Here is a 13,938-nt window from a genome sequence, read left to right on the forward strand (position 1 = left end):
TGCAGGGTTCATACGGTCCTGGAAAAGTCATGAATTTTTGAAAAGGCATTTTCCAGGACTGGAAAAGTTGTGGAAAAACAAATTAATTCAAAAATGTTTTGGAAAAGTTATGAAAATTTGTTTAACAATTATCTGTGTACTTGAATATATTTGAGATAATAAAATAGGGTACATTTTAAATAAAATTAAATTGAGCTGTCTGTCCCTTAACGTGACGTTCTTTGTATGAGGTAAACTTTCCAAAATTCAGTTGCAAAAGCAAAACCTTTAAAAATCAAAATCGCCTCTCTTTCACTCGCATTCACCGTAGTCCAAGATGCATTTTAAGTGTCGTGTCCAGAAACAGTATCTAACTGCAGAGGTAAGATACTATGGGTGATAAAGGCTAATTTGCGCTAATCTTATAAGTCTTGTGAAAACACAAGCCAACATTTCTAAAATTTTCACACAGACAACAATGACTTTCTATTTTACAGATATAAAAATAAATATAATCTACATGGATTGTCACAGATTTTTTGATATGCTGTAATGAATTTGAACGTCCATTTTGTCTTATTTACCATGTGTATGTAGACATTTCATGAAACACGAAAAAAGAACATGAATATTTACCTGAAAGTTTTGGAAAAGTCATTGAAAAGTCATGGGATTTTAGTAGTAAAAATGTGTATGAACCCTGGACTTGTGAAAATAGTGACTCTTTTAATGAGCTTTTAATAGGTATTTACTTTGTTAGAATAAGAGATTATTTGGCATCTATTTGAAAATCTGGAATCTGAGGGTTCAAAAAAAAAAGAGAAAACATCTGAGAAAACATCTTAGCAGTGCACATTAATACGTTTTGATATATTTAGAGTAGGATATTTACACAATATCGTCACTGAGCTTTATTAAATATTCTAATGTTTTTTGGGCATAAAAGAAAATCAATAATTTTGACCCGCGCAATGTATTTTTCCATTGCCAAAAATATACCAAGGCAACATAAGATGTGTGTTTGAAGTCCTGACTCTGCTTGTGTTCCAGGCCGTACATTTAACGATCTGAACCAGTATCCTGTGTTCCCCTGGGTAATCACCAACTACGACAGCGAAGAGCTCGACCTCACCCTGCCCAGCAACTACAGAGATCTGTCCAAGGTAAACACATGACCACACACACAAACCCTCCGCATCTACTCTCAAAGACTGAAGGACATGTCTGGAGTGAAGTTTCCAACACACAAATACATGGGGGTATTAGTGTGAAATCAACGTCCGGCAGCTTTAACGATGAGTCTGAGTCTGATAGACAGATGTAGCCGTCTAGAGACGAAGGGAATGATCACTGCTCTAGACTCATCGCAGAGAGTCTGACCGTACATGCAATACAACGCTTGCGGCCGTGTGCATGTCACCTCATGCCAGGCACCCTCAACCGCAGACAAGTCAGATAATGGGCCCATGTCTGTCCTCCACTTTTCTCCCCCTCAATCAAGCCCTTAGAAGCCCCTGCATCCCGCCTCTCGCCTCCTCCCCCATTCCCTTTAGCCAGCCAGCCTCCCTAAGGAGCTAATTAATGAGCGTAGTAGTACTTGAGCAAACCACACAGACAGACTGACACAACTCACTGCTGGGAACACCAGACCTGCCTTTGTCTCGCTCAGGCTCTCCTTCAACACATAGGTATCTAAAATTGTATCACACTATTCAAAGGCAGTTCAGCAGGATTTTTATCTTTTGGAGATAACATAAAAAAAAACCTTTTGCTGATTTAGCAATATGAGTTGCATGCACTGTTCTTACATTTAAAGAAGTGTAAAGTGTTATAAAAACAGAGCTTGAAAACATATTAGTAGCAGTGGTGTAAAATAACAAATTACAAACGCTCAAACTACTGTAATTGAGTAGTTTCTCTCAGGAATTGTTATTTACCAAGTAGTTTTAAATAAGTGTACTTTGAGTACATTTTTAGTGCTGTATCAGAACTTTTACTCGACTACTTTCCTTCAACCTGCAGTCACTACTTATTTTTTCTTGTCTATGGGGGTTAGAAAAATCAATCCTGTGATTCCGGTCCAATCAAATCACACATAGAAGGTAAATCGCATCATATTGAACAACCTCAAGACATGGGCGTCGCAGCAAACTGTTTGGATTAAAGCATTAAAAGCGTCCAAGAAGATGTTCAAAATCTTTACCCATTTTGACCCAGAGACCTTTTGGATGCATGTCACTGATGAGAAGATGACGGATGTTTACTGCATTATGACCGAAATGGCCTTAAACACCCAGCAGGCACAGGACATTAACATGACATCAGATTGACTTTGTACCTCAACGTCGTGGAGACGTTGCATGTTTGGAAATGAAAGTCGAGTTGACATCAAAATTTAACATCAGGCCGATGTCAATGTCCAACGTCCAACCTAAAATCAACCAAATATCAACATCTAATGATGTTACAGCTTGATGTTGTGTGGACGTTACCACTATGATGTCTATCAGATGTTGGATTTTAGTTGCCATACCTGATGAATAAATGTCAGTATTTGACATCAATGTAACATTGATTTAAGATGTTGGCTCGACGTTGGATTTTGGTCACTTTTCAACACAACCTAAAATCAACCAAATATCAATATCATTTGACGTTGTTATTGAACATCAAAATAAGATTGCCCCTAGACGCTGACATTGAAATTTGGTCACCTGACATCACAACCTAAATCTAACCTATTATTATCGTGTTATGATGTTGTGTGCCTACATTGTGTGATAACTAAATTATATTGCACTACAGAATGTTACGTTTACACACATCCACAAATTACATGTAAATGAATCAGCTTTTTATAGCGTAATGTTCACTACTCACTGCTCTTAAGTTCTTTTGAAAAGGCTACTTTTTACACATATTTTGAGTAATATTTACAAATGATACTTTTACTCTACAGTACTTGCACTACATTTTATTGTAGGCAAGTAATGGTACTTTTACTTAAGTATGATTTTTCAGTACTCTTTCTGGTTTCCATCACACTGTATTAATACTCATTTTGAAGTAACACATGGATGAGAAGTGCTAAATAATTCTAATAAAAATCCCTTATTTCATAATAAAGTTTTGCACTTATTTGAGGTGGTTTTAGTCTTAAAAAAAGAGTCATGTAAATAAAAGGAAATGGAAACAAATTTGCAGAATAAACTCTGACGTAGCCAATGTTACACAGATACATGACTCTATTATGCTTTTTTTATTGCTGGTTACTAAGTTACCAATACTACATTCAGCCACTCCAACAACTTGATGGAAAAACACCTTATTTGTATTTGAGAATTGTTTTATGTGAACTGTGAAAAAAATTGTTGGATGGTTGGATTGGAAACCTGGCTAATTATTATGCTGTAGAGCAGGGTGAGCTTATTAACTGTCAATATGATAATTGCTTATACATTACAAAAAAAAAAGATAAGATAACTGTGAAATATTAGTGCAACGTTTTAAAAATAAACATTTATTCATGTTATGGCAAAGCTGACTTGTCAGCAGCCATTACTTTAGTCTTCAGTATTGCACAATCCTCCTGAAATCATTCTGATGTGCTTATTTGGTGTTATCAATAATGATAACAACTGGGATGCTTGGCATTTTGCAATCTTTAAATTGAAAGTACACAAGAACGTCTGCACTCTGACTTTTAGGGCTGGGACGCATCAAGCCAACAGTTGGGTGCTGATCATCCTTAATTTAACTGGTTGGTTTGGTGTGTTCCGCACTTCGCCTCTCCTCGTCGGGTGAACGTCAGAGCTCATTGGGTCGATTCAGCATGAAAAATTGGCATCAGTCTTCGGCTGGAGAGAGTGCTCTGGCTGGTTATTCAGCAATGAATCTGAGTGCAAATGTGATGTAGTGAAGTGACCAACCTCCCATGCAGGTGCAGAATGCACATTTCAGTCGTCTGCCATCTATTTGGTGTTTTTAGGGGCAGCTTTTTGGTCCAGATGGAAACAGGCATGAGCCAATGCAAGGTGACTGCACAGTTAGACTCCACATTCATGTTTGTTATATATGGAAGGTTTTATATTGTAGTATTGCAAAGTACAATATTTCATATCGGTGCTTTGATTTTAGCTGTGTTTTGTATACCGCATCAATGTTAAATATCATAGTGAGTATGTTTACATAGACACCAATAATCTGAATTTAATACGATGAAGACAATACTCTGATTAAGAGTCTACCATGTAAACAGCGATTTAAAAAAAAAAATATATTTATTTTTAATTACCTTAATCCGACTAAAGTCATAATCAACTGAACGGAAATTGCATTAAGACATGTGGAGCATGCCTATTTTGGTCGCATTGTTGAAGTGCAGTACAGACATGTAAACACCGCAATCAAACAATTACCATCGTGTAGGATTTTCGCTGCATTGTGTAACAGGATATTCCATACACGGTGGTTTGACACTATTCTCTATGCCTACCGATTCAGTAAAGGACCACAGACACCTGCCTCGCAAAATTCCAAGGTTTTTTTTCTTTCCATTCAGTGTGCAGTATCAAATTTCATTAAAACAATACTCCTCCACCAGTCCTTACTTTATACGCGCATCCAATACCTCAGTTTGTCAAGGACGGGCATACGTGAAATGCTCCTGAATAAAAGGGAAAGTGCCAAACTGCAGTTAAAGTCGACAAATTAAAAAATGAAAGACCCGAAATTACACAAAACTCTGGAGGAATCATGGATAGCGTGGTGACTCAATGACGATAATCAAACTATGGGCTATAACATGTAAAACGGGATCATGCTGATGTCCATATAAATGTAATCGCTGTCATCCATATTACAGCTGTGTTATCATGGCCAGAGTTCTCCTAAATCAGGTTTCAGACTCAAACAATTCAGACTAGTGCATTAAGGTTGTTGTCCAGGTTGATTGTTCTATGGTCCTGATACCTTGCTTGTTAATTGCAATCGATCGCCGTGTAGTGAGGTTACCCCTGCTGTTACTGATTTGACAGTGATTAACCAGAATTAGTCAGAAGGACGAACATGCTAGTTCAGGTCTTCAGTTCGATCTGTTCTGTCCTGGTGATCATTATTTCCATTTTATTTAAGTGCAGCTCACTTCTGTTTGTATCTCAAAACCAGCGTCTTGATGGGCTATTTCTCAGTCTAGACCTGTTAAATATTTCATGTCAAGGAGCTGGGGGGCACTCCTCCAAAAGAATGCTCTTTACTCGCATTGCACCATTTGGGTAATTGAGTTTCAGGACAAAAAAGTTGTGTTTTAAAAACGCCTACACCCTCAAACTCCACTTTTAAAGTGCTTGTGAAAGCTTGCAAGTCACAGCCTCAAAAATGACCATCAATTTCTTGTAATGGTGGCCAATGGAGGGAGGACAGAGGATTACTTTTAGAGCTCCGATGATCGAATGAGTGTCCACTCTGACCCAAAATGGCAGAATAAATCAGTTCTAAGAGGCAGGAAAACAAAGGACCAAGAGATAATGGAAGATGAATTTGTGCACAGAAAGAAGCATGAGGCTTCAGAAGTCACCCTTACTGTCCACATACTGAGATCATCGCTCGCATATTGCTCTCCAGTGGAGATTTATATGCATGATGCTATCTGTATCTTCTGCATTGCCTTTAGCAAAGAAAAGACTCACAACAGAACCACCATGCTTCTTTTGGGTGCTACAGTATGTTTTATAAATACTGTAAATATTATCATTTTTAAGTGCAGAAAATGTTTTTACTGTATATTTAGGTGCTATGATAGCTTAAATAATATGATTATCAGTGGTCCTTCGTTAATCGCAGGAGTTACGTTCTACAAATAACCCACAAAAGGCGAAGTACTCGAAGTAGTCAGCTTTATTCTTTACAATTGTTATAGATGCTTTAAGGCTTTAAAACAATCACTACAAGCTCTTTTTTCAGACGGGCATTAACATGTTCTCTCTTTTCTCTCTTTTTTAAATGCGTATGTTACACTCACCGGCCACTTTATTAGGTACACCTGTCCAACTGCTCGTTAACGCAAATTTCTAATCAGCCAATCATCTGGCAGCAACTCAACGCATTTAGGCATGTTGACATGGTCAAGACAATCTGCTGCAGTTCAAACCGAGCATCAGAATGGGGAAAAAAGGGGATTTAAGTGACTTTAAACGTGGCATGGTTGTTGGTGCCAGATGGGCTGGTCTGAGTATTTCAGAAACTGCTGATCTACTGGGATTTTCACGCACATTCATCTCTAGGCTTTACAGAGAATGGTTTAAAAAAGAGAAAATATCCAGTGAGCGGCAGCTCTGTGGGCGCAAATGCCTTGATGTCAGGGGAGAATGGCCATACTGGTTCAAGTTGATAGAAAGGCAACAGTAACTAAAATAACCACTTGTTACAACCGAGGTATGCAGAAGAGCTCTTCTGAATGCACAACACGTCAAACCTTGAGGTGAATGGCAGACAACAGCAGAGGACCACACTGGGTGCCACCCCTGTCAGCTAAGTGCAGGAAACTGAGGCTATAATTCACACAGGCTCACCAAAATTTGACAATAGAAGATTGGATAAACATTCCCTGGTCTGATGAATCTCGATTTCTGCTGCGACATTCGGATGCTAGGTCAGAATTTGCCATCAACAACATGAAAGCATCGATCTATCCTGCCTTGTATCAGGCTGCTGGTGGTGGTGTACCGTTTGGACCAATTCAGCATCATGTCTACGCCCAAGCCTACCTGAGTGTTGTTGCTGACCATATCCATCCCTTAATGACCACAGTGTACCCAGCTTCTGATGGCTACCTCTAGCAGGATAACACACAATGTCATAAAGCGCGAATCATCACTGTACTTAAATGGCCTCCACAGTCACCAGATCTCAATCTAATAAGGCAGTTCTGAAGGCAAAATGGGGTCCAACCAAATACTAGTAAGGTGTATCTAATAAAGTCGCCGGTTAGTGTATTTTCCTCCTCCTTTATGTAACGAACCAAAGATTCATTTATTCCTATAGTAACTTCTACCTTTCTTTCTCTACCTTTCTATAGATATTCTCTTTGTATTTTCTCTTTGTATTGTCAGTGATATTCCAGTAATAATTAGTGAATGCTTTATTTCAGATGTATGGGCACATTTAGGACATGACCCACCTCTACATTTAATTTACATGTATGGAGTAATTAGCCATAATATGAAATATAGCAGGGGGGTTTCCCCATATTTTATGTTTTTATGTAACATGAGGTCACAGCACAGTTGGATTTTCTGTGCTAGTTGTTTGGGGTCAGCTTGTTTAACATGTTTATTGAATATGGAGGGTCTTATATTCAATATAGCATATTACAATATTCAGGGCTTGACATTAACTTTTTTGATTACCAGCCACCGTGGCTAGTAGTTTCCTAACATTACTAGCCACTTGGCATTTTCACTAGCCACAATTTTGTTGTTGGGAAAATATATTTTACAGTATTTGCAGAAATATGACTTTGACATGCTGAAATTACATGTCCACATGAGTCCTCATTCATTTTACTCTCTGTGTGTCGTGTATGAGCTTGCTCAATGCACATGAGCAAATGGGTTATGGTTTCACATTGTCGTATTACAATTAGTTTTTATTTCACATGACTTTTCAGAGCTCAAAATTAAGGATTTACCAAATTTATCTCTGACCACACCAAACATAAATAAATAATAATTTCTTAGCCACAAATTTTAAATGTGTTAAAACAAGCAAAATATAGCTGTATACTATACTTTTACAAAACTTATAACAAAACATTTCTTTAAAAAAAAAATTGACATTCAAAAAATAACTATTCTCATGTATCTAAAATATGCACAGTAGTCTGTCCAGGCTAAATGTCCCAGATCACCAGTTCACTACACATAAATGGGGAGTTAATCTCCCATTAAAGCAATGTTACTGTAAAAAATTATTAATAAACCACTTTAGGAAAAATAACTGTAAGCAAAAGAAAACAGGTAAAAAAACATACAGTACCATGTATGATAATGAAAGGATGATCACACGCACACATGGTTAACGTTAGGCCTATTAATAAACTGTTCAGACAATGGTTAAAGCGAAAGCAAGCAGTGCTGGTTACAAAAAGACAAATTTGGAGCTTTTGAGAGCAGCAAGGCTGTGGGTGCTTTTTGTTAAGTCTGTTTGAAAGAGAACCAATCACACCAGTTGCGTATCTAGGCATGGTTGCTTAACGCAAGGAAACGGAAGCGTGCATCACATCAGCTGTTAGCGTGAGTGATCATCCTCTCATTCAGTATTTACCTGCTTTCTTTTGCTTGTGCGAATACAATTATTTTTTGTGCTTCTTCTCGATTCTAAGATCGCATTTGCACGCATATTAGGCCATCCTTATTGTCGAACCCTGCTTTTAAGAAAACTACAATTTGAAAATTATTTTCAACCAGCCATAATTGTCTAGTGGGGGTGTCTATCTAACCTGCCACAGCTGAAATCTACCCGCATTTGGCGGGTTAATGGGTGTTAATGTCAAGCCCTGACAATTTTGCATATTAGTGCATTGATTTTAGCTGAGTTTTTATATCAGTTTGGTAGCCGTGCAAGTTAGGTTAATTAGGCAAGTCATTGGACAGCAGCCAATAAAAAAATAAAATAATAATAATAATAATTTTTTTTAAATATAAAAACTCCTTACAGCCTTACAGTTACAGCCAAAGTAAAAGAAATAACACTTTATCCAGAAGAAAAGATTTATAGGAATTACTCAGGAAAATGTCCTTGCTCTGTTAAACATAACTATATTTAAAAAAGAACTACACTTTCACTGGAGAGCTAATCATTTTGCCTTCAACTATAAATTGCAGATAATTGCATTTTTGTCTAGATTCTATAAATGTACATACATAATAAATATATTTAATTATTTTAGGTACTTTTATTTACTCAACAGTTACCATAAGTTATTTTAAGCTTTTTGTATGGCAGACTTTCAACCAGTATATGCTGGGACAAACAAATACACACAGACGCAGAGGCATGGCTGTAGCCAGTACACAGCTTGCAGCATGTCTCTTTATTTATTTTTTAATTTGTTCTTCCCCTGTGCTGTTTCTTTGCAATAGCTTCCGCCCACTAGGTTAAAAGACAACAGTCCTATACACTATCCTACATCACCCTCGCCTTTGTTTCTCTCTCTTTTCTTCCCTCCCTCGCTCAAACTCTCTCTTGAGTTTTGACAGCTTCGCCTTTATGTTCAGTCAAGCCTTCAAGCCTTAGGGAGACACGAAGGCCGAGCGAGAGCAGCCCTCTCATCTGCTAGCCCTCCTTCCCTGCCTCCACAGCCAACAACAGCAAATCTCAACAATCTTTATTGCAACTGCTTTATTCATGCTGTTGACACAGGCAATATCAGTGTATGACCAGTGGAGCGTGACAACACCGTCTCGCCCGTGAAGGCCATCTGAACCTTGTGTAAGCTCTTTTTGTCCTTAACCCCTCCTGCTCTGTCTTGTCGTCTGCGAATGCCACTTCCCAGCGCTGCTTTGATAGAAGCAGGTCATGTGGGACCTTTTACACAGCGAGGTGAAATTGCCCTAGACACAGTGTCAAACGCACCGTCTTTCCTGCGGGCAAAGGAATGCGCTTCATGAATTTATGTTCCTTTTGTCTCATCGTTATGACCCCGCTGGCTTTCTTATCATAAACTCTAACCTCTTCGTGACATCTGGTTCAGCCAGAGTTATCACTGCAGCCAGAAACTGACATAACTGAGTGAGCTGCTCTCTAAACGCTTTTTTTTGCTTATTGGTTTTCATCAGTGCCTCAGAAATTCATGCTTTGATTAGTGATGCATTGTTGTTGTTGTATCTTTTAACCTTTTATCTTCACAATGTGATTCACAATGTAGTACATATCTCAATGCATTAGCATCATCGTTATAGGATCACAGTTGAAATAGCTGCAAAGACACAGGTCAAGTTGGGAGTGAATCAACTGTATTTATTCTTATTGATGTGCTGTAGTTGGTTGTCATTTTCTAGACTATGTTATGTTAGGGAACTTGCTTTGCCGAGTTCAAAAGATTTTATATAATTCTGTAACAGGATACAGGAAACTAGATAAAACATAAGGACATGGCAGAAACCTATGAATTAATGTTTAAAGGTAAAAAAATTAGGAAACGGCTGTGAAATTACATTACAGTAATTTAATTATACAGTAAATTACAAAAGCAACAACAATGTTCACAACATAAGCAGACCCCCTAGTTTTTCGCTATTCTGCGATCACTGAATCCAATGCAAAATCAACAAAAAGTCGCAAATTTTTGCGATCCTGCAAAATTCTTAAATGCAAAATAACCACAAAAAATGTAAATAATCTCATAAAACATCCAATTCCAAACCATATAATCAAAATATATTTATTTCAATTATAGAAGGGTGGGTGAGCGGGGGAATTGTTTTGCAGCCTGTGCAGTAAGCAGACGCAGATGAAGCGCGAGTGATTTACATGTAAAGTCAATGCAAAGATTGGATTAGACATCCTGTGGCCATTTTGTGCATTTGACGTGCTTCAGACTGCAAAAGAAAGCGGGAAACATCTAACAATCGAAGCAATGGAACAAACAGAAAAGCAAGCAGCTTACAATGATGGAGATTGGTTCAAGGATGATGGCCGCTGGACGTGACCGAATTGAAGGGCATTATTTGTGCTTTAAATGTACAGTATGGCTGGTATTATGTCAAATCAATAATTTTTTTTGTTTAACTCTTTCCCTAGAGTTAACTAGAGAAAATGCTACCCTACCTATGATGCGTTTTTTGCGTAATCCCTAACGTTTTAGATCTGTTTTAGGTCTTGTCTTGACAAGGGACCAAAAAAAAGAAACTTTATTTGTATGATTTGTGTCATTGTGTCAGATTGCACACCTTGCGTAGTAGGCTACCTAATATGGTAAATAAGGTATATTAATCGCAAAATTGTCTGCAAATTCCTGAGAAATACTGCTTGCATTTTAATGACTTGAATTGGCGGGTTTTGTAATTTTAGGTCCTGAAATTTAACGCAGCTGTTTATTTAAGCTGTGAATATTTCGATTCAAAACACAATTTTATACTTAAATTTAATACTTCATGTTTAACTTCCTGATTTCACCTCCAAAATATTCAGTCAAAAGGCAATTTTAGGTTCATTTTATTTCAGTTAAAAACATTTGCTTCCATAAATTCAGTGGTTCAAATTTGGCTGTTAAAATTCGACATACTTTTGGCATTGATTTTTTTTTTCCATTAGAGACACAGCTTTTCCTTATGCATTGTAATTAGGCATGGGACAGTAACCCGTTTCAAGGTTTACCACATTTTTGAAAAAGTCAAGGTTTTAATCCTGCAAATGTTGTCTTATACCATTCCCAATGTATATGTAAGGTTTTTATAATCTATTTTTATGTGTTGTTTTTGAAATTAAGAGAGCAGAAGTCAATGATTTATTTTAACTATTTAACCTGACATGTTTATTTTTCCAAAGTATTATAAATGCCTTTTAAAATTTAATAAATTGTGTTCAATGGGGATTTTTTTTAGGCCCATGCCTAATTGTGATGTACGTCCTAGTGTAATGCAGAATCAAGAATAAATGGCAAAAATATATTGACCCATTTTTACACTCACAATAGTCTCACATAGTCAAATTCATATTGATTTGCCTTGCGTCAAAGCTTTTACACTTTAGATACACATGCACACCTTTTTCTAATGCATGCTTTGGTTTGTAGACCGTCTTGTATCCTTATGCAAATATTAGATGTCTTTCCTACTATCACTTACATCAATAAAAGATCAGACACAACACACTTGTCATGTTTATGTGGTAATACAAAACACTTTTGTTGCCATTTATGTGGGATATCATTAAGATAAAGGACAGGTTTAATGGTATGGCTAGGGTTAGAGTCAGTAGTATAGATGTGTTTACAGGAATTTTTTATAGGTACTTGCATGATTTATAATAGGTACTAGGATATAATAGGTACTAGGTAATAGAATTATATAAAGGTACTTGTATCTGTTTAAAAAGTGCATAGTATTAAGGGATTCATTTAAGGGTGCACTCACACTATGCTATCTGAACCGTACCTGGGCACGTTTCCTGGTTAGTTTGACAAATGTGAGTGCTCCGGATCAGGCCCAGGCATGATTCAGTTGGCCAGCCCTGGCCGGGTTGTAAAAAATTTGCCAAAGCGCAGTTCTGTTAGGCTTTGGCACGGTATGCTTGTAGTGTGAGTGTAAAGTGCACCTGAGCCCGAAACTGAAGACACAAAGTCACTTTTAAGGGATTGTTTCATATGTATTTATTAATAATTTTTATTTTTCAATGAACGCAAACTGTAGTAGGATGCAAACCCCTCGCTGCACATCAGCTGCACCTTCTGAAAACCTCCTAATACGTGCAGCATGATGACTTTTAATGATAATTTATGACCGTCAAAATTTGTGGATCCGTTCAGCAAAATATTTGACTGTGTGTCACTGCATCCCAAGCGACCTAAAATAATACAAAACGATATAACTAAAGCAATGTTCACTGTGCTGAGCGAGAGGGCTTCTCTTACTGTTAAACTGAACAGTCGCAGCATCGATGACGTAAGCGTGCTCAGGTTCGGAAGGTAAAGGTACAGTTTGAGTGCAGGTCTACAGGGAGTGGGGACAATTGAGCTTCGGCATGATTAAGGGCAACTGTACCTAGTCTGAGTACACCTTAAATATATAAACAAAGAGTTTAACAGATTAGTCCACACTTACAGTAAAACAAAAAATAACTACTTTATTCAACAGTTTCTCCTCCTCAATGTCAGTATAGGGCACGCATTCATGAGAGCCCTATGATGTGTGCTACTGACGTATTACCTCCGATGTGTTTGTGATTCGTTTTAAAGAGAGGAAGTTAATGTGCGCAGGCATCTGGAGTAAACATCTGTGCATGCTTGTCCGGTACTCACACTGAGGAGAGGAAACTGTTTAATAAAATCATTATTTCTCGTTTATGTGTGCACAAAAGCATTCTAATAAGTTCATAATATTATAATAATATGGAGTGTTTCAACAATGGTTCTTGGTACCTTTCTGGAATTTGAATGAATCGGAGCCATTGCTGGCTATGGAGTATTTCGGAGCTCTCAGATTCCATTCAAAGTATCTTCATTTGTGTTCTGAAGATGAATGAAGGTCTCAGGGGTTTGGAATGACATGATGGTGTATAATTAATTACAGAACTTTTAATTTTGGATGAACTAAATATTTTTTAAGAATCATACAAAATAGGTCTAAACTTCCTTATCCTGACGTTTCATTGATTCATTTAAGCACAGAATTATTTTATTGAGGATTTCAGAAAAGGTCCCTGTATTGCTTTTGAATATTCTAGTCATTAAATTTTACTTATTTGCTGCATTATATTACTTTTGCATGATGTATTTAAATAAAAAAATGGTTACATATTTTTATTCAATATTTTATTTCCCCCCATATATTGTAATGTTTGCCTGCCGCAGTTATCCATGCACTACTACAACATGTGAAAGCCGAAAGCAATTGATTACATACATTTTCATCATGGCACGGCAGCAGTATTTCGTCACAAATTATGGAGAAGTGTTGTAACCAGGCAAACATTCATGTTTAGTCAAGCGCACTTTTGGCATTTAAAGAACCACTTCATGTGCTAGATCACAGCAGCGTATGCAGGTCGTGAATTTTTTTGGACAGGTTTGTGCATATGCCTGATTTGTGCAGTTCCTTTCATAATTGTGTGCAAATAAACAAAGCTATCAGTTGCAATTCACAAATTCCCTCTCTCAGAATCTCTGAATTTTTAGCAGCACGGTGAAGTCGGCATACTGATAGCTACTGGCAGTCTGTTCAGATTTGCAGTCTAATTAAA

The 13,938-nt window shown here is 37.3% G+C and overlaps 1 protein-coding gene across 6 annotated transcripts in view; it reads left to right on the forward strand.

The window, feature by feature from the left end:
• lrba (LPS responsive beige-like anchor protein) overlaps positions 1-13,938 on the forward strand; it is a 399,767-nt gene that overhangs the window by 283,597 nt on the left and 102,232 nt on the right. For all 6 annotated transcript variants that reach the window (XM_056459670.1, XM_056459679.1, XM_056459695.1 and 3 more), the window contains exon 43: positions 1,030-1,142. In XM_056459670.1, the coding sequence (XP_056315645.1) occupies positions 1,030-1,142 (113 nt within the window). The remainder of the gene's footprint in view (positions 1-1,029; positions 1,143-13,938) is intronic.

The sequence above is a fragment of the Danio aesculapii genome, chromosome 1 (genome assembly GCF_903798145.1).
Source record: "Danio aesculapii chromosome 1, fDanAes4.1, whole genome shotgun sequence".
Taxonomy (NCBI): Eukaryota; Metazoa; Chordata; class Actinopteri; order Cypriniformes; family Danionidae; genus Danio; species Danio aesculapii.